General features: G+C 38.6%; 1 protein-coding gene across 3 annotated transcripts in view; it reads left to right on the top strand.

Annotated features, from left to right (window-relative positions):
• Positions 1-22,639, top strand: part of mlip (muscular LMNA-interacting protein) — a 39,681-nt gene that overhangs the window by 5,305 nt on the left and 11,737 nt on the right. Inside the window, exons 2-11 of one of the 3 annotated variants that reach the window (XM_017464561.3) lie at positions 6,727-6,846; positions 8,970-9,089; positions 9,823-11,400; positions 11,737-11,808; positions 13,529-13,609; positions 13,706-13,789; positions 13,886-13,945; positions 15,292-15,336; positions 16,334-16,378; positions 16,933-17,058. In XM_017464561.3, the coding sequence (XP_017320050.2) occupies positions 6,727-6,846; positions 8,970-9,089; positions 9,823-11,400; positions 11,737-11,808; positions 13,529-13,609; positions 13,706-13,789; positions 13,886-13,945; positions 15,292-15,336; positions 16,334-16,378; positions 16,933-17,058 (2,331 nt within the window). Of the gene's footprint in view, positions 1-6,726; positions 6,847-8,969; positions 9,090-9,819; positions 11,401-11,736; positions 11,809-13,528; positions 13,610-13,705; positions 13,790-13,885; positions 13,946-15,291; positions 15,337-16,333; positions 16,379-16,932; positions 17,059-22,639 lie in introns of all 3 variants that reach the window. The other 2 variants (XM_017464560.3, XM_047154366.2) reach the window with 2 other exon arrangements.

Here is a 22,639-nt window from a genome sequence, read left to right as displayed (position 1 = left end):
CTAATGTATTTTCATTTACTTTTATTATGGAGCACAGTAGGACTCTTAGCTAATGGGATCCAAGATCCCCTGATTGCTGCCAATGCTGTATTTCTGAGAAAGCTGTGAAAGTGACACCAGGGGGTTATTGTGGTATATACACCTGATTAGCCGTACCAATAAAACAACTGTCACATGACATGAATAACATTATTATCTTGTTTATCATTATCATTTTCATAAACATTATCATAAAAATTATCATTGATTATCTTGTTACAGTGGCATCTATCAAGGGGTGGGATATATTAGGCAGCAAGTGAACAGTCAGTTCTTGAACTTGATGTGTTGGAATGAGGAAAAATGGGCAAGCACAAGGATCTGAGCGACTGTGAAAAGGGCCAGATTGTGATGGCTAGATGACTGGGTCAGAGCATCTCCAAAACAGCTGGTCTTCTGGGGTGTTCCCTGTATGCACTGATTAGTACCTATCAAAAGCGGTCCATGGAGCAATGGAAGAAGGTGACCTGGTCTGATGAATCATGTTTTCTTTTATGTCATGTCGATGGAAGGGTGAGTCTGCGTCACTTACCTGGGGAAGAGATGGCACCAGGATGCACTATGGGAAGAAGGCACGCAGGCAGAGGCAGTGTGATGCTCTGGGCAATGTTCTGCTGGGAAACCTTGGGTCCTTGCATTCATATGGATGTTACATTGATATGTACCACATACGTACCAAGAAGTGCTTAATTCAGAGGATTCTGTAAATAGCATTCTCTTTCAAAGACAACTAATTATAGTAGAGTGGCAGTAGTCCAATTATAGGGACTCATGGGAGAATGTTTGTTCCTCTAAGGAGCAGAAGCTTTAAATTCAATGTTTTACATTCTATGCTCTGCGTTCCCAGGAAGGCAATAACCAATGTCTTTTTTTTCTTTGCAGATGTAATCAAAATCCTCACATCCATAAATATTATGTGTAGCTTTTCTGTTGCCTAATTACCACTCATTCTTAATAAAGTGCAACAGTGTAAAGTAACTTAATTACCTTTCGTGATTCACATCACAGTGCTTTGAATGATAAGGAAGTCAGGGAAATGCTACAGTAAAGGCAATATGATTTAGATGGTCCGTTATAGAGACTGTACAAATAGAACACCAAACCCTATATGAACTGTTATAAAGCAATTAGAATTTTGAATAAAATTTTTTTTTTTAACAACATGCCAAGAGATCTTGAACAACATTTCTTGCACTTAATCAAAAACGTGAAATAGGAATTTGTGACTGCACTAGTGACACTCTATAGATTAATTATTTAATATTGTTTAACCATCAATGGTTGATATGTTGAGCATCATTTTATAGGCTTATGACATTAGCCTACTTTTGCGGCGAAGCTCGAAATTAGCCTATTAACAAGGGCAAAGATTATTGTATGAGCTGATGAGCAGTAAACAGCAATGGTACAGGAAGCATTGCTCATTTCAATTGCCTATACTTTTTCTCTGCCTGAACCTCTAATAGTGTTTTTTTACTTAGCCCAAGGCATTAAACTGAATCTCTTGTTAGATTTTTTAGCAGTCCATTTGAAAGATAAACTATTATAGTGAAGTGTCAGCAGTCCTATTACAAGGACTCATTTGAGTAATTTTTCTCTACGCAGCAGAAGCATAAATGTAATATGCTATATTTCCCAAGTTAGGTGACGATGTAAGTAGATACCAAGCAGCATTTTCCTTCCCACAGGCATAAATATTATATGAGGCATCTGTGTTATGTACACAGCACTCAGGCCCAAAGCAAAGCAGTGTAAAATAACTAAATAATATTTAGTGATTCATATCCACTATAGCCCACTTAATAGATAGTCCACTTTAGATGCACAAGTGTTCAAATGGTAACCTGACAGGTTGATGATGATATATAGGTGGTTTGTTGACTGTAAGTAAGGCTATTCAGACCTTGCCATTGTATCATTCTGATAAGTTTCCAGTTATGTCTTATTTTCCAGTCACATTTTGCATTTCTCACTTGGGGTTAGTATGGATTTTTGGCTTTTGTTTGAACTGGAGACAGCTGAAGAGCAGTAAACAGCTGTGGTCTGAAAGCATTGATCTTTTACACACACTTTTTCTTTGTCTGAATCTTGTATTGATGTTATTTGACTAAGCCTAAGGTAACTTTTTACATTTAAGTATTGAACGCCTCAACCTTTTTGTCAGTAAATATATTTCCAATGAGGTTATTCACATGAACAGGTAATTCACATTAACTCAAGAAATCCACACATATAAAGAAATCCAAACATTAAAGTCCATAAATGAAGTTATGTGTAATAAAGTGGAATGACACAGGAAAAAAGTATTGAACATGCTAACTGAAATGTATTTAATATTTAGTGGAGAAGCCTTTGTTTGTAGTGACAGTTTCAAGACACTTCCTGTATGAAGAAATTAATCGCCCGCAGTATTCAGGTGTGATTTTGGCAAATTCTTCTAAACAATACTTTTTCTTCAATACTTTTTTCCGGTGTCATTCCACTTTATTACACATAACTTTATTTATGGACTTTTTTTAATGTTGTGAATTCTTTATATTTCTGGATTTCTTGAGTTAATACTGATGTCTGGTGAAAATTTCATGTGAATTGGAAAAAAAAAATTTCCTGCAAAAAATGTTGACTCGTCCAATACTTATTTCCCCCACTGTAATTACAATATCATGTTTTAACATCTTAAGGATTCTTAATATTGCAGCTACACTTTTCACTTTGAAATTACAAAATTTCCTAATAAAGAGTAGGAAAAACAGGGCGTATAAAATAAAGCTTTTTGGTCTCCTATGGCCCTTGCCATTCGTGGGCAATTATTCATAGACAATAAGCAAATTTCTTAACTCAGTGTAACAGTGACATCATTAATGTTTATAAAAGCAACAAAACATCATTACAGTAATTAAATGTGACTTTAATTCTGTGACTTGTTAATTGGCAGGTTAGATTGGATAAAGTAGATACCAAAATACCTGTGCAAAGCTACAATATTATGCAAAAATCCAACATATTAAAACATAATGAGTAGAAACTTGTGAAAACTGCACTACATTAGCATTATTCATATACATATATTGTAACTGGCCAAAATTATGCTTTCTGTCATTCAGATTTTGTAATCATAGATTACAAATCTATGAAATAACAATGAAAATAATATTTCATAAAGATTGTTGCTGTACAAACTCTGGAACTTGTAAGAATTTTTTTTTACATAACAAAAGTGTTATAATGATTCTTGTATAACAATCCTGCTAGATAACAAGCTCATTTACTGATTTAATGACCCTAGTTAGATATGACTGAGATGCGTCTTTGATCCATTGACTTGGTTAGATTCAACATTTCTGCAGCAGAATAGTTCTTGCTAATGTTGAAATTGGATTCCACTGTTCCTCTTTCAAAGAAAACCTATGTCGAGGGTCATGGATTTATTTTTTGTTTGTTTGATGAGGCTCCATAGATTCTGGGATTTAAACTGAGAGAAGTTGCTCAAGGACTCTGGCGTCTTCTTGGCAGCAAGTCAAGAAGTGTCACTGTGCATGATTGAATATCATCTCTTGTCTTAATGTCATGTGGCAACGCTTTTTAAAAAATTCATTATAAGCATCTGTTAACTTCAGAAACTCTCTGGGAGACAAACAGCTCACCACACCACCACCACCTCCTTGTTGGCATTTCAGTCTCAGAAATGTCTGACCTAGCCCTAGGTCCATCAAGAGTTGTTCGGCACTTGTCAGTAAACAATACCGTTCGGAAGTCCACCTTTATGCTTGTCTGGGCTCACATATTTCATTTTGTTGCTGACCTTTAACAGATGTCAAGTATCTAAATTTAAGCATTTTCGAAGGTCGCCAACAGTATTGGGTAAGTTTGGGTAAATGGATTACTCAAAAGAAGTAATCCACTACAGTTTACTAATTAAAACTGTAATTTGATTACATTACTGATTACATCATGTAAAAAGTAATCAGCTTACTAATGACTTTACTTTCAAGTTACATTCACAACCTATCAAACCTACAAAAATGCACTACAAAGTGAAACTCATAGTTCTTTCAGTAATTTTAGCACCATCAAAGTATGATATGATCAGAAAAAGTTGGATTTATCATAATATACTTGCCTCGGGTGTTGTCAATGTTTGTAGGACTACCAGACCGAAAAAATATAAAACTTTTCTAACTAGGCTAGTTTGGTGTCACTAGCCAAGGGGCGGCACAGCTAAGCTAGGGGTTTAGCTGCTACAGTGCCATGCAGAGTACATTATCTTTCCTTATGCTCTGCTCATATCGTGTTCACATCAACTGGAACTCATAGATATTTACACAACTTGTTTTCCTGCTCTTCATGAGAGGATGTTGGTGTTTCAGTTTCAACCCATTTACTGGTTTAAAAAATAAAAATTGACGTATATCCATTTTTCCTCACACTGACTGTGAGCTAGCGTTTGGTAGAATTGAGAGACTGTCAGCCAATAAGATGAGAGCGGTTCCACGTATTTTCCTGTAAACCGTGTCTGATTGATCTCACCTCCATTCACTGAAGATATAACATTACAACACCGCTGTCTGCTTTTACTGATTTTCAGTTACGTAGTGACAAACTGCTCCAAGTGGAAAAGTATTCAGGGATAAAGAGAAAATCTTTGGGGCAAAACGTCAATTATTCTAAAAATGCATTTTACTTAATATTGTTTTCTTAACAATAACATTTGTAATGCATGTAACGTCATTTTATTGACATCAGTAACTGTAATCAAATTATATAAATGTAAAATGTAATGCATTACATTACTGCGTTATTATAAAAAGTCATTAGAATACAGTAACGCGTTACACTCAACTCTGGTCGCCGAGTATCCTGTACCTTGTTTATCTTGATACAGTACAATACTTACACTAGCCCTGTCAAATATATTTTTGCATTTGGCTACAGGCTTTATCATCAGCTCTTTCATAATGATGGAAAGATTACATAGCATTTTTATCATCCAAGAACTCAAAAAACATTTTGCATTATAACATGACAAATAGTGATGTCATGTTTGTAGAATCAGAGTTGTGCTTTATTGGTCAAGTATACATAAAAAAAAGAATTTGTACTCACACTCTATAGACTTTGACAATGACAAACAATAACACTGGTAATATAACACACATTTTCTATGTGGAAGTGAATAACATATACCCCTATTACACTATACTTTAGATTTAAAAGAAAAACAACATTGCACAGAAATACATCACGCACACCTTGTGTACAGGGGCACAGTCAAGTTTCTGTTTGTGGAAAAATTAAGCATTCATGAGATGGAACAAATGATGAAACAATCTGTTCTTCTTGTCTAGAGGTTTTGATGCACATTGATCTAAAGCATCTGCTGGAGGGAAATAATTCAAATATCTTTTGGCGTGGGTGTGATTGGTCGGTGATGATTTTTTTCTCCCACTGCTTCCTGGCACTAGAGGAGAACATCTCCTTGGAAGGAAGGTTTCTACCAATGAGTCTTTCAGTCGACCGGACAACATTTTGCAGTTTGCTCAGCTCATTATTAGTTGCAGCGCTAAACCAGACTGCTACAGAGGTGACGACACACTCACTGGTGGCTATGTAGGTCTGGCCTAAAAGCTCTTGTGATAAACTTCTAAATGCAGTCAGATACTTAGCCATGTTTTGCTTCCTATTATGTGGAGCTTTTGTGTTGCCTACATACCACATAATGCTTTGAATACTAGTGATGAAATAACGGAAATACTCTTCAGTAACACTTGTATTTGAATTGTTATTTTGCACAAGATGCAGCCTAGCAACTTCTTCTCATGTCAATAGATGCTTATCTGTGATTCCACATATTAAATATTTCATCGAGTGCAAATGGATAGGGTTGGAAATTGTGATCACAGCAGTCAAGCTAAAAGCTTTGTATGAAACAAATCACCAACTGCTTCATTTTGAGACACATCTGATTGGCTTGTTAATGCCAGTCACTTAAGGTTGGTGACAATTTATAGATGATTTGTTGATGGTTTGTAAAGTTAATGATATAAAATTTTCTATTTGATCATTCTGACAAGTAGCAGTTCTTTCACATTTTGTAGCCTCAATTTCTCTTCATGGGTGGCTATTGATTTTGATTTTATTTACATTGTTGTGAGAAGTGTTGTTTATTTAGGCACACTTTTTCTCTGTCTGAACATCTTCCATTCATATTATTTGAAAACTTGGCATCGTAATTACAAATCGAAATTTCAAACATCTTCAAGATTTTTCAATTGCTTCAATATTGACGTACGTCCTTCATTGAAATCATGAATTGTCATAATGAAGAGTGCAACTTTGCAATCACAAACCCTTCATTAGTGTTTCACTGCCTATGCATGGTCAGCTGGTCCAGCCCAAGAGGTAAATGAATCTTTTTATATAGGTTTTCACTAGGAGGTGTTCAGGGAGAAGCATTCCAAGCCATTCTGTAATACAGTTCATTTAGTGAGCTTGAATGTTCTGTGTCTGTGTGTTACTATAGAGATGATCAAATATTTTCTCTAGACCTAGAAATTATTTCATTTTGTGTCCATTGTAAGGAATATTGAAAAGGTGTGAGCATGAAGACGGTTTTCCTTTTACGTTCATTCATTTTGAATTGACTGATATAATAACCATGTTGGTTATTTGCTGCCCCTTTTTTTGCAGGTCTCCATTGTCTTTGCAACCAAGCTCAAGTCATTTACCTTCCTGCCAGTTCTGAAAAAGCTGCCTACAGAAAACAGGGTTAAATCAGTGTGGAAGAAAGGGTCAAGTAAACGGAATGAGGTAAGCATTATTGTGCAGGATCAAATCGTGGTATTTGCCTGCTCTTCCTTCAAAAATTTTAATTTTAATATCCTTTGAAAATAAATATTATCACTTGACCACCTGTAATGCAGCTTTACTATATGCTACACACACACACACACACACACACACACACACACATATATATATATATATATATATATATATATATATATATATATATATATATATATATATACAGTATCTCACAAAAGTGAGTACACCCCTCACATTTTTGTAAATATTTGATTATATCTTTTCATGTGACAACACTGAAGAAATGACACTTTGCTACAATGTAAAGTAGTGAGTGTACAGCTTGTATAACAGTGTCAATTTACTGTCCCCTCAAAATAACTCAACACACAGCCATTAATGTCTAAACCGCTGGCAGCAAAAGTGAGTACACCCCTAAGTGAAAATGTCCAAATTGGGCCCAATTAGCCTTTTTCCTCCCCGGTGTCATGTGACTTGTTAGTGTTACAAGGTCTCAGGTGTGAATGGGGAGCAGGTGTGTTAAATTTGGTGTCATCGCTCACACACTCCCTCATACCGGTCACTGGAAGTTCAACATGGCACCTCATGGCAAAGAACTCTCTGAGGAGCTGAAAAAAAGTATTGTTGCTCTACATAAAGTTGGCCTAGGCTATAAGAAGATTACCAAGACCCTGACATTGAGCTGCGGCATGGTGGCCAAGACCATACAGCGGTTTAACAGGACAGGTTCCACTCAGAACAGGCCTCGCTATGGTCGACCAAAGAAGTTGAGTGCACACGCTCAGCGTCATATCCAGAGGGTGTCTTTGGGAAATAGATGTATGAGTGCTCCAGCATTGCTGCAGAGGTTGAAGGGGTGGGGGGTCAGCCTGTCAGTGCTCAGACTATATGCCGCACACTGCATCAAATTGGTCTGCATGGCTGTTGTCCCAGAAGGAAGCCTCTTCTAAAGATGATGCACAAGAAAGCCTGCAAACAGTTTGCTGAAGACAAGCAGACTAAGGACATGGATTACTGGAACCATGTCCTGTGGTCTGATGAGACCAAGATAAACTTATTTGGTGCAGATGGTGTCAAGCATGTGAGGTGGCAACCAGGTGAGGAGTACAAAGACGAGTGTGTCTTGCCTACAGTCAAGCATGGGGGTGGGAGTGTCATGGTCTGGGGCTGCATGAGTGCTGCCGGCACTGGGGAGCTACAGTTCATTGAGGGAACCATGAATGCCAACATGTATTATGACATACTGAAGCAGAGCATGATCCCCTCCCTTCGGAGACTGGGCCGCAGGGTAGTATTCCAGCATGATAACGACCCCAAATACACCTCCAAGATGACCACTGCCTTGCTAAAGGACTGGCCGAGCATGTCTCCAGACCTAAACCCTATTGAGCATCTGTGGGGCATCCTCAAACGGGAGGTGGAGGAGCACAAGGTCTCTAACATCCACCAGCTCCATAATGTCGTCATGGAGGAGAGGAAGAGGACTCCAGTGGCAACCTGTGAAGCTCTGGTGAACTTCATGCCCAAGAGGGTTAAGGCAGTGCTGGAAAATAATGGTGGCCACACAAAATATTGACACTTGGGGCCCAATTTGGACATTTTCACTTAGGGGTGTACTCACTTTTGTTGCCAGCGGTTTAGACATTAATGGCTGTGTGCTGAGTTATTTTGAGGGGACAGCAAATTTACACTGTTACACAAGCTTTACACTCACTACTTTACATTGTAGCAAAGTGTCATTTCTTCAGTGTTGTCACATGAAAAGATATAATCAAATATTTACAAAAATGTGAGGGGTGTACTCACTTTTGTGAGACTGATAGGAAGATGAGGATGTCTTCTCATCCAGCCTTTATTCCCCAAAAATGAACAAGAGAATTGTTAACGTTCAGTTGGTCATCTGTGTATTCATAACACCATTTGCAAGAAATTGACATGCCTTACCAGGGTAACATTACCTTCTGCCCAGCTCCTGAAGGGCTAACCAGTGAGTGAGCTTTTAGTTCCAACCAAAACTTAGTATTACTACAAATCCATGTAAATAATTGGGCTACTGTTGTTACAGTTTTTATATTGCTTAGAAACAGATTCTGTATGCATGGCAGGCTTTGGGAGACCATGAGGCTGCAGAAGGGAAAACATTTGATGAAGGTACTTTCAATGCCAAAGTTGTCTACGTTAGTGACATGGAGCCCCAAGAGATGACCAAGCACTCTGAAACTCAGGTGAGCATGAACTGTTCTTTGGTTTTGCACTCTCAGAGGATATACAAATCATAGAAACTGTATCCACACTGACACCATTACAAATTGCCCTGCATTTGTTCTGAAATTAGCTAATATGTATTTAGTTAATATGAATCTACAGGGAGTTTTTCATGATCATCAGAACTTTCACTTCCAGCACTCGATCTAGCATGCTACCTAAATACAGGTGTATCTCAAAAAATTTGAATATTGTGGAAAAGTTTTTTTTTTATTCAAAAAGTGGAACTTTCATATATTCTAGATTCATTACACATAAAGTGAAATATTTCAAGCCTTTTTTTTTTTGTTTTAATCTCGATGATTACAGCTTACAGCTCATGAAAACCAATAATCCAGTATCTCACAATATTAGAATAAAGAATTATTTTTTTTTTAGATGCACCTGTACACTAGCTACTGTAGCAGTAGGAGTGTGAGTTCATAATGAACTATCCCCAGGCAAATAACATCTGTTGGTTACTGGTTACAATGGACTTGGATTAACAATTGATTCATTACTTTGTTTCTTATATTCATGAGCAATTGTTCATGACAATTGATGTGTATAAGATGATTAAACAAATGTTGAATCAGGCAGACATACTATAGATAGAATGCCATGGTTATGTTTAGTAGTGAACTGAAATGTATAATAAAAAATAATTGTAAACAAACTATTGCCCTTAATGTTATATCTTTTTTTCCCCAGCAGAAATCTACTACCAAGTCAGCTATTGCCCCATTGCCTATCCCAGCTGTGGCTCATGGTGAAATAAGCTGCACAAGCCCAAAGACTCACCCTGGCACCCTGGACACAGTTGATAATAAACATTCAAGGACCCCCCAGCTAGGGTGTCACAACACTGAAGCTGAGGTCAGCTCAGGGCTGATTTTAGACAGTGAGTCTCAGAGAGAGGAGGAGGTCCTGAGCCCAGTCAGCTCTGTGGACATTTTTACATCTCCTTTCTCTTCTAAAGAGTCCATCCTCTCTGAGGGCTGGGAGCAGGAAACAGGCTGGTCTGCGCTCCAAATGCTATCTCCCAGTGGTTCTGTCTCCCCCTGTTCATCTGTGAGGTCAGGGGCTTTTACCCCATCAGTACTGAGAATCAAATGCCACAAACTTGCCCCAGGCTCCTGCCTAATGCAGATGCCGCTTACCTCCTGCCAGACACTTGGTTGCAACAGACATATCACCTCACCATGCCCCTTGTCCACCCGTGCCCGACACAGGCCCCCACCCACACAACTGTCACTGTTAACGGCCATCTTGAGGAAGGGCCGTTTACCAGTCCTTTCTTCTGCCTTGCAGAGGCCCTACTCTCCTTGTTGGCCCATTAGCCCAGTCAACATGTCCTCCTGTTTGGCCTGTTCGGCGGCTTCAAATGTAGCTCCTATGGTGGGCTTACGAGCAAAGTCATGTTTGTCTAAAGGCAAAAATTGTACAGAGCTCAGTTGCAAAGCACGGCCAAAGCCACCAGGTTTAATTTCTAAGACAGAGCCTGTGTCACCCAAGGACCAGAACAAGGGAAGGCGCTCATTAACAGCAGTAGAAACATCAGATGCAATTGACTCTAACACAAATGCAGCCAGAAGTAGGATTATTTCGATGCCAGAAGGAATAAGTTCTTTGACCATGTCAAGTTACTCTCCTTCTGAGCCTCCTCCAGCACATTTATCCAAACAGTCCCATAAAGATATTCATGTATCCACAGATCCCAGCTTGATGCTTGGTTCACCTTCCTCTAGACTAATGTCTTTATCTCCTGAATCCAATTTAGACCAAGGAAATGGACACAAATCAAATGACACATCTCCTATTGTAAGAAAAACAAAACCTTGTCAGGCATCATCCTCTGATTTGAAACTTGTGCAGATGGCACATGAACGTTCTCCTACCCCTGATCACAAACCCATTCAACAGTCTCAAGACATCTTAGCTTCAGCAGTCCCAAAGTACATAGATGTCAGACCAGGCTCACATTTGCGAAATTACAGGAAAATCTCTCAAGAGCTAGAGAAAATTCATTCAGTATCCCCAGTTTTTCAACATTCTCCTTCCCCAAGGGTTGCTGGCCTCACCCATCTTGCTGACACACCTTCTATTTCACCTGTCCTCCTCTCACCGAGGCCAGGCTCCTGCACTTCTACATCAGGCTGCAACACATTGTCTTCATCTCCAGCAGTCCCCTATCATCATCTCTCCCCTTCTCCCTCTTACTCACTCTGTTCCTCACCTACTCCATCCCAAAGGGACAGTACTCCAGACTGCATAGACAGGGGTAGCAAAAAGGTAGGTAACCAGAAAGGCATAACACATGGCAGCTCACTATTGATTTGCACACTATTTGTATACTTAAAAAGCATGAAACCAGAGGGGCATTCATACTATGACAGACATCCTTCTTGAAGAAGACCCCCCACATTGCTGAGAAACATGATATTCACCCACAGGAAAGCACATTTATATATCCTTTGTAATGGAAAAGCTCAACATACTAGAATGCATGTTAACTTGGTTGCTATTAGTTTAAGACCTAAATAAATTTCTTCTCATGGTGTAGGTGCCAGGCTTCCCAATTCATTTATTTCCTGTTATACATTCTACCCAATCATTCCCTTCTAATAGCCATACAAGATCAAGTCCACCTACAAGGCTCTTGCTGCTATTCCAACAAATACTCTCCTTCTGGAACAGCAGGTGAGATACTTCACGGATAGACTATTATTGAATTTCAGTCATTATTACAATGGATGACAGTGAATGACATGCATAATTACTGTACAATTATAACCTTTTCTGACAATCTCATCAGTATTACTAGTCACCATAGTTATTTCTGACATTTAAGTACATCTTTAGACTGTTCAGTCTGATTCCTATTGTGGATAAGAACAATGAAGTGGATGATGTAACATAAATAATTCAACTTTATTTTTTAAAGTGAATTTTGAAAAAACGTTGAAATGCAAAGTCCTTAGATGCTCGAAAAATAATGTTATATCATAGCACAAGGCATTTCAGACACTGCAAACTATGACCAGGTTTAATAATTCATTTTTATTTTGCAGTTTACGTTAAACTGTTTATATGCTAATAAGGGTTCAATGATAGCTTGCTAACTGTGCATTACATACAGTATAAAATGTTCTAAAGCAAGGAAAGGTTCATGGTACAAGATGAGAAAATTATCATCAATGATCATATATTATAGCAAAATTGAACAACTATTTATCATAACTGGTCTCTAATTAGGAGTTTAAGGAAACAACAGCTTCACCACTGTTTTGTGTTTGAATGCCCATGATATTTGGTTCTTAGTACAAAATTGTGTCATGTTTTGCTGAAAAATCTGGAAAAAGTGGTGGAAATTATATCCTAGATAAAGCAAGGAGAGTTATTGATTTTGGAATATTTCAAAACAGGAGTCCTTATCCTGTGCTTAGAGTTTCTGATGTAAGTAATTTGTTAGTATCTCTAAACTGGGACTGTATTAAACTAAAAGTTCTGAAAGACAATCGCAACTGGAAAGCCCCTCTGTGACTGTTAGATAATTTTCATCAGGACACGGTTTCTTTTAGGAATCGCAAGCAGGTGGATGAGAGACAACAATTGCAGGAATATTGTCTCACAAGCAGACTATATTCTGCAAGTATAAACTGGCAGAGACTAACAGGCATCTATTTTAATATGATTTTTTAAAATGTATTTACAAAGTCTCTGCGGCTGAACTATAACAACAACAATAATAATAATTCCCATTAACAGGTGCTCTAAACACTCAACACTGTTTGCTTGGATTGCATCTCCACATTACAACAGCATGAAAATGCTTTTTTGGACATTTTGATTTCCACATCTGAATTAATTATCCTTTTTTTTAGCTTGTGGAAAAGAATTTAAACGACATGAAATTGACATCCTAACTACCGTCATTCAGTTTTATGCAGCATGTTTACAAAATATAATAAAGGCTTTCTGTTACAATCGGGAATGTGACAACTCTGTAGGGAGCTACAGTAAAAGTACTTAAACATAAAAGCGCTGCATTCAGCCTGCAAACGTTTCTGAAAAAACAATACTTCACAGCTTAAATTTCGCACCAGCTCCTGGATTGTTTTGGATACATACTGTTTTTTCGAATAGTGTATGCTTTATTTTTAAAGCTGTAGCAAGAACAAGAATGAGACATAAAGGCCTCACACTAGGACGGTGGTAACTGAAGTGTAAACTCACACAAATGGCCTGAAAACATTCAGCATGGTTTAGATACATCAGCAACATTATATGCTGATAAAATGCCAATGTGACCTACATTGTAGTCTCAACATCTATAGTGAACATCTATTGTTCACAACATGTGGATTTTTGGGTTGCATGAGTTCCAGACACGACTTAATGTTTATTCTTTACATTGAAGGCAATTGATGATGAGGTTGATAAGAATAATGCTCCTCTGGACCCTAGTGACAGTTTTGCATGGGAGGACCCTCATTCTCAGGTATAGCAGAATCATATTGCATAAATGCATAAATACTTGATTCATCGAAGTAAGATTGATATTTAAAGGCTGCTGAGCTGTATTTCTTGTGTGTAGATGTGCAGCCCTGCCCAGCTCCGACAGCAGTCCAAAGAGCTTTATCAAGTGATTGATGAAGTATTAAAGGACACAAACCAAGCAGTAAGTTTATCATTCATCTACACTGTTTCTGGGATTAAAGATGTTTAGTGCCAAATTATAGTGTGTATTTTTACATGTTCATACATTTTCTTTCAGAGACCCTCAAGTTCTACTAACAAACTCACTGCAAAGTCTGTGGCATCTGAAGCAACAAGGGTGTGTAATTAAGCACGGCTGACCAGGCAATCACAATTATATGGAGCAATTTGCACTCTAAAGTGTAATTAACCCCCAAGTCTAATAGAATTTGAATACACACCGATCAGCCATAACATTAAAACCACTGACAGGTCACGGGAATAACACTGATTATCTCGTCACAATTGCACATTTCACGGGATGGGATATATTAAGCAGCAAGTGAACAGTCAGTTCTTGAAGTTGAAGTGTTGGAAGCAGGAAAAATGGGCAAGCGTAAGGATCTGAGTGACTTTGACCAGGGCCAAATTGTGATGGCTAGACGACTTAGTCAGAGCATGTCCAAAATGGCAGGTTTTGTGGGGTGTTCCTGGTATGCAGTGGTTAATACCTACCAAAAGTGGTCCAAGGAAGGACAACTGGTGAACTGGCGACAGGTTCATGGGCGCCTAAGGCACATTGATGTAAATTGCTGAAAAAGTTAATACTGGCTATGATAGAAAGGTGTCAGAACACACAGTGAATTGCAGCTTGCTGCATAAGGGGCTGCGTAGCTCCAGACAGGTCAGAGTGCCCATGCTGACTCCTGTCAATCACCGAAAGCGGCTACGATGGACACGTGAGCATCAGAACTGGGCCATGGAGCAATGCAAGATGGTGGCTTGCTCTGATGAATAACGTTTTCTTTTACATCATTTGGATGGCCGAGTGTGTGTGCATTGATTACCTGAGGAAGAGATGGCACCAGGATGCACTAAGGGAAGAAGGCAAGCCGGTGTAGGAAATGTGATACTCTGGCGAATGTACTTCTGGGAAACTTTGGGTCCTGGCATTCATGTGGATGCTACGTTGACACGTACCACCTACCTAAACATTGTTGCAGACCTACAGACCTTCATAGCAATGATATTCCGTATTGGCAGTGGCCTCTTTCAGCAGGATAATACGCCCTGCTACACTGCAAAAATTGTTCAGTAATGGTTTGAAGAACATGCCAAAGAGTTCAGGGTGTTGACTTGGCCTCCTCAGATCTCAATCCGATCAAGCATTTGTGGGATGTGCTCGTCAAACAAGTCCGACAGGTCAGACCTGTTTTGGTGGCACAAGGGGGACCTACACAATATTAGGCAGGTGGTTTTAATGTTATAGCTGATCGGTGTATGATTACAAATCTTAGCAAATAACAACTGTTTAAAAACAAATTTAATTTAAAAATCACTGGTTATAAATGTTCGAAATTTTAAAACCTCTGAAAAGTGTTGAGAAATACATCAGTTTAATGCTTACAAATTCAACATGCCGATAAGAGTTCAGCGAAAGGAAATGTAATCGTACAATTTCCCTTTTTCCTGCTTTGCCCACAGAAACTAACACCATCGCCAAGATCTTTAGGACGAGAAACAAAATATGTAAGTTTATATTTAGAATTGACAATACTTTTAAAGCCCTGTACCAGTACATTCCTAACATAAAAAGGTTGTTTGTTACTGTGGTTCTGTAAACACCAGATGACTGCTGTAGGCAGTGAGATTCACCAGGTTGCATTCTAAAGCATGCTGAGATCTACAACAAAGTCACAAAGTAACCTTATGGGATGGTATTTGATATAAACATCTTTTCCTTATAATCTTTTCACTGTTTCTGAATGACAAGTGGCCAGTCTGTTTTTAGACAGAGGAAATCCTCATGCCTACACTTCATGTCAGATGAGCATTTGATCTGATTATCAAATCCTGTCCAAATAGTACTGTGTTCTGAGCATTAAAAAAAATTATTATCAGGTTTCCCATCATGGAATGCAAAGTCAATTGATTGGTTACTAAAAGTATTAAGTGATATGACTTTGGGCAAAAACTATTTTTGCTGAAGGGAACTGCACCTGTGACCTATAACCTGGCTGAGGGTGCCAAATATTCCATTTGGGACAATTGATCTGTTTGATGACAAAGCTTCCAAGGTTTTATGCTCAATAGTGTGAGCAGCAGTGGAATCCATGGCCTCTTAAGCCACATTTGGGCCAAAAGCAGGACTCATTGGCCTGTTTGCTGAATTCTGTGCTAGGCGGGCAGAGTCATTGGCAGAGGTGAAAATTCCATATCATAAATTCCACCCTCAGTCTCAGCTGTTTGATGTGCTATTACTGGGAACCCTCTGGGGCACTGCTCCCACATGGACTTCCACTAAAATATATATATATATATATATATATATATATATATGGACGCTCAGTAGTGGGAAGTGGAAGCTTGGTGGTTAAGACATTGGACTTCTGATTGGAAGGTCAGAGTTCAAATCCCAGTGCTGCCACTGCATATATATATATAATCAAGCTAATCACACCAAAGTTATTGTACATTACAAACAAATCCACTACTAAATATATTATATGTACCCTGATTCTTCCAGGCTACTTTTCATCTCCAACCCCCTGCACATGCTGAAAAAACACTGGTAAGTACAAAACCTGATTTTTAAGAGATGCAATGTAAGGCCTCTTTGCATACTAACACCTATTTATTGAACACATACTGATCAGTTACCCATGAGAGCTATTTTCTTAAGAAAAATTTATTCAAAAGCTCCCTGAATATTATAAAAGTGAACAGAGAATATAAACTAATTGGATTAGGTAAAAGCAACCGCATACAGATTTTGGAGAAATACACTGCATCATGGTTAATTCTCCAAGGCATTTTCAATTATTCAAATATAGCTCATGAAAACTGAGAAACTGACATGGACAAACACACGCACACACGCACACAAAATCCCTCTTGGGGAAAAAAAGTAATTTTACCGGCTAATTGACACAGATCATTATCTAGACTTTGAGTTTGACTAGAACTTTTTTGATCTTGGATGTTATCTAACTGAAATGCATAGAATTGATTGTTACAAAATATTACATTGTAAACAAGACTTGCATAGCAATAACTTGAAATGACTTGTGTAATTATAAAATCGAAAAGACCCACTACATTAAAATGTTTTGTTCATTATTCCAGACAAAGCCTGGGGTTATAAGACCAGCCATAGTTATGTCAAGATTAGATGATGACAAAGAGAAAAGCTGTTTTTCAAATACATATCAAAAACAACAAGATAGATTCTCCACTGACCACCAGAACAATGTAAGCCTTTAACATTCATTTTGTTTTACTTGCCTTGAACTGTATTAACTAGAGCATAGGATATTAATGAAATTGTTACTGCGATTTCAGAACTTTGTTACTGATATTTCAGAACCGTTACTTGATAGATCAAAAACTGTTTTGCCTAAATTAATTTTGTCAAAATACAAGAATCCAAAATGAATTTTCTCTCAGGACATAATGTGCATAGATGGCATCAAAGTTGCATAATGATTTATTTTCTTCACAAAACTTTTTAAAAGTTTGTTTAATACTTGTATTTTTACATTTTGTTTTTAAATTATACATGCACTAATAAACATTCAGCAGCATGGTTGCATAGCAAGTAGTTTTTGGGGCTTTGGCTCAAGGGGCTGGGTTCAAGCCTGAGCTCACGTTGCTGACTGTGCAGTTTTTCATGTTCTTCCTGTGCCTGTGTGGGTTGTTTCCTTCAGGTTCTGGTTTCTTCCAACCTCCTAAAAACATTTTAGGCTACTCTGAAGTTTCCATAATGTATGTGTGTGTGTGTGTGTGTGTGTGTGTGTGTGTGTGTGTGTGTGTGTGTGTGGTGTCACATGTAGGCATAATCTGATTTATTACATTGTATATAATGTAATATTGTTTTTGTAATGGGTCGTTCCTACAAATATTTCTATTTCTTGGTGCAACACAAGAGCTTTCATGCATATCTATACATGACAACGTGCCTCTTTGTTTATATATTTATTTTTTAGCTGAGCTAGTTTCCAATGTCCATTATTTGCACTAAACTTCCATATGAAGTCAGTCATTTTTTATTGGAATTATTATGTAACTTTACAACAAATTGCACAACAACTAATAATAATTTTTTGCCAAAAACATGTCAATTCATTTCTTTTAAAAAAAAAAAAAAAAAAAAAAAAGGTCTGTCCTCCGGGTTCCTGTATGATGCAATTTTTTAATCTTTTAATTTAGTATTATTCCCCAACTCCCCAATCAACCTAAGCCCAAGAGATATTCAAACTAATTCAAACACACAAGAGTGATGTAGCTGAATTTCATTTGAATGTGCTGGTAATGATGGACCTTCCCTCTGGCAGTCATGGTAGCCCACAGGGCTCTTGCCACACTGCTGGACAATCTCAGGAGCACTACAGCCTGGCCAAGGGCAGAGAGCCCCAAGAGTGCATCGTGACCCTGGCCAGGAACGAGGCTGAAGTTGCTTTCTGATACTCAGCTTAATCAAATTTGCTGTTCCATTTTAAACTACTGAAGATACTGTATAATATTGCACTTGAAGCAGGCACACATATGTCTTTTTTTTTTTTAATTCCATGTGGAGTGTTGTATTTTATTTTAGTGTCGTAATAATACTTCAATGTTCAGCTTGGTGTTTGAGTCGATATAAACATCTTGTAATAAGAATAAGACTTCCTAAAATGCCACAAGATGTTGAGGTCTCCATCATAAAAAAGAACTGACCTTCAGAATTGCTTCTGTTTAATTTGGCCTCTAAAGCTCCTCCATACTAGACAGTTTCGTCCATATACGAAGGGGACCCAAAAATTCCTGGAATTTTAATGTGGTGTGTGCACTTGGCGAGCGTACCTAAGCAATTTTACACTGAAGTGCATAGACGTATAAGGGAAAGCATCAGGAGAAAAACGTCTGGAGAAGTGGTGGAATAGACCACCTGGGAAAGCCTCAGAAATGGTAGAAACACTTGGACAAGTGTACCAGATCACAAGGAGAGTACTTTGAAGGGCATTAAAGGAGAAATGCTGTAAGTTTTTTTTAAACACTTTTTTTTTTTTTAACAATTCCAGAAATTGTTGGGTCTCCCCTCATATAATATACAGCTACAGTAACTATCAACTTATCACTTCCTGGAATACCCAAATCTCTGATCTATCGGTCCCTTTCAAGTTCTGAGCTAACGGCAAACAACAAGGAGAATGTGTGATGACTGACAACCTTTATGAACACTGCAGTGTATGTGGACTGCTTTTGAAAGATGCCCACTAACAAGAATTCTGCTGGTTATGTCTCGATATAACACTCGCTCCCATGCTATAAATCTGTGTGATCTGCCTCCCTCTTTGGAACAGCACAGACTTGATCTGGGGAGTGATGAATTTTTTTTTGCAGTCCAAGCTTAACAGACTGATTTGACTCCAATCCTTAATAACTTTGCTGTAATCTGTTTGTGTTGAAATGAAACTATCACTATTGTAAAGCTGCCAGGTAGTCTGTCAAATTAAAACCAGTCAAGATGGCAAAAATTCTCCCCAAAAATTAATACATTTCAAAGGAGAGCACACCTACTCCTGTGTGTGTGTGTGTGTGTGTGTGTCTGTGTGTGTGTGTATATATATATATATATATATATATATATATATATATATATATATATATATATATATATATATATGTCACATTAAAATATGTACTTAATATGTACTATTACATTATATTCAACTCATTCAGTCATGTTTTTATTCTATTACAATTACATTATTACAGGGAGTTTGGTCTCATCACGTACAACATCAACAGAGTAGCTCCTTAGCAGCTAGCCAGCTACTTTAAACAAATGACACCTGTTAAACTCACCTCAACATTTCTTTTACAATCATTTAACCCACCATGGGCAATCGAAAAGTTGCTGTTGAAAACTTGCAAAACTGTTATTTCACTGTGAAGCAGGGGTACACTTTAGTGTAGTCTGGGGTGAAGTTTGTTTTGTATTTTCTTTTTTCTTTTTTTTTTGGGACACTCTGCCGTGATGCTACAGTGATACTGAACTGATGGATGGACTGACGGGAGAGAGAGAGAGGTCGACTTTAAAGCCTGCCCACAGAGAAATCTGATAGGCTTAGCTAGCAGAAAGAGAGACCAATCAGGATATGCTTTTTGTCACGCGCTCGCTCCCTGCTCATACTATTAATTCTGTGGTCTCTCACTTGCTCTCAAAAAAAAAAAAATATATATATTTCCAGGATATTTTACATAATTTGCAGCTGTCAGAGAGCTGCTGTCACTATACAGGAGCCTCCTGGAACTTCCGGAAGAAGTGGGATGTTTGTTTATATTGTTATTTATTTTTTATTTATTTGATTTTTTATCTTTCTTTTCATGTTATACATGATGTGGACTCGACCGTATTCGGAAAAAGTCCGTGTTTGTCACGTATCGGGGAAACTCTGGACTCCACTTCCCATCAGCCACTGCACTGCTCTAGTTGTCACATGACCACCTGCACCTGATTCATGTTTTGGTTAATGAGCACTCATGTGTATATATAGTCCTGGTCTGCACTATGTGCTTGTCTTTCGTTGTCTTAGACCCCTGTGTTCCATGTTTCTTGATCTTGTTAGTTTATGTTTAGTTTTGCCACAGTATTATGCTAAGTAGTCTTAGAGTCGGCCGAGGACGTCGCTCCTCTCCCTGGCCTCGCGGAGGACCTCGCCCCGCTTTCATGCTCGGCCGAGGTCGTCGCTCCGCCTTCCTGCTCGGCCGAGGACGTCGCTCCTCTCCCTGGCCTCGCGGAGGACCTCGCCCCGCTTTCATGCTCTGCCGAGGACATCGCCCCGCTTTCCTGTTCAGCCGAGGTCGTCGCTCGGCCCGCCGTTCAGCTGGGGACGTCGCTCGGCCTTCCAGTTCAGCTGGGGACGTCGCCCCGCTTTCATGCTCTGCCGAGGAAATATCTCAGCCTCCCTGTGCCATTGTAGAAGCCGCCCGGCCTCCTGGTTTTGCGGGGGACATTTTCTCCAGGGGGCCAGGACCACCAGATGGAGGACGTATAATTTTGGGCGCTCCGGGATTAGTGCCCTTGGGGGAGGGTTCTGTCACGTATCGGGAAACTCTGGACTCCACTTCCCATCAGCCACTGCACTGCTCTAGTTGTCACATGACCACCTGCACCTGATTCATGTTTTGGTTAATGAGCACTCGTGTATATATAGTCCTGGTCTGCACTATGTGCTTGTCTTTCGTTGTCTTAGACCCCTGTGTTCCATGTTTCTTGATCTTGTTAGTTTATCTTTAGTTTTGCCACAGTATTATGCTAAGTAGTCTTAGATTCAGGTTGTTTGTCTCAGTGTTTTGTTTCATGCCACAGTAGTTTTCCAAGTTGTGTTCGTGTCTTTGTTTGATATTACGTTTACGTCAATAAGTCATTATCTGCACCTGCTTCTGGCTCGACCTCGAATTGTGACAGTGTTAAGTTCGAGTACAAATTTACCCGAGTGTGTGACAAGTCCGAATTCGTTCATAATTAGATTCGAGTCCAAGTCTGGGATCAAGTAACCCATCTCCACTACTTACTGTACAGTAGTCATTGTATTGTTGTTTTCAGCTTTCAGTGAGCTTTTTAGTGGAGTAGGCATCACTAAATGCAAATCAGCTGAGCCAAGAACATGCTTGGTTAGTTTTGAGTGAACATGAGAATGAAAATCAGTGTTACAGAAACTTTTATAAATCTGGTAGGAAAAGTTTGGTTTGGCCTCAGAAAACATTTACACACAACATTACTCAACAAAATTATTACTGAGGCCTAATGAATCCAGGAAATTCTATATCTATCTAAGCCTATATTAATTACTATGACATTTGATGATGTTTCTTCATTGTCATGTATTGACATGGTGTGTTGTTACCTGTTACCTGTATGGAAATTCACTGAAACCAAACACAGTGGAGACAAGTAGACATAAGTGCTAGATTCTTTATGACAAACCAGATCAACAAGCAGGCAAAGCACGTAATTAAATAGGCAGGGATCAATGCACAAGCAAACAGTGCAATACAGCTAAATTTGAATGAGAGTCCAAAACAAACAAGACCCATAGAAACGATGCAGGATAGAAGACTCAGAGATTGGAGACACAACATGGATTGACAAAGCATTAAAATGGTAGAGCGTGAGTGATGGGTTAACGATGAGAAGTGTGTGTGTGTGTTTGTAGGAAGGTGAACATGAGAGTAACAAAGGCTGCGTCCGAAATCGCATACTATGACAGTACGTACTGCATTGCAGTTGAAACAGTACGTACTAATCAGTATGTGATTGTATTATGACTACAATCCTGGACATATTAGCCATATTAGCATTGTCATGTGATCTTCCTGTGACCTTCATGTGAAATCTTAAACAAGTTAACAATTTATTTGGGTATTGTTAAACAAGTCCTGTTTAACCAAGGTTTAATACTTAAAAAGAGCCGACGCTGTCTTCTGCGTCTTTCTTTCTGAGCTTGCCAGCACCTGTCCCATTGCATCATGGGATTGTTTGACTCACATAGTGTGCATCAGTTGCATACTGCCAAATCTCGCCGGAAGCAGTACACCCTCACCTACTGATAATTCGGACATACTACCCCTCAGGCATACTGCTTTTCACCTACTATATAGTAGGTAAGTATGAGGATCCTGGTGTAGCATTTATACATACAACACGCTTTCTGACAAATTTCTTCAAACGCGAAACATCATAAACCAACTGGGAGCTGTTTTGGGGTTTTCTATACTTCTCCTTATCGAATTAATATCAGTCATTTTGAACGTTGTCAATGTGCAGAACTATGATTCAATAGTTTTA

Source organism: Ictalurus punctatus, chromosome 3, assembly GCF_001660625.3.
Source record: "Ictalurus punctatus breed USDA103 chromosome 3, Coco_2.0, whole genome shotgun sequence".
NCBI classification, from domain to species: domain Eukaryota; kingdom Metazoa; phylum Chordata; class Actinopteri; order Siluriformes; family Ictaluridae; genus Ictalurus; species Ictalurus punctatus.
The sequence above is the reverse complement of the archived record's forward strand: the minus strand, read 5'-3'. Positions and strand labels throughout refer to the sequence as shown.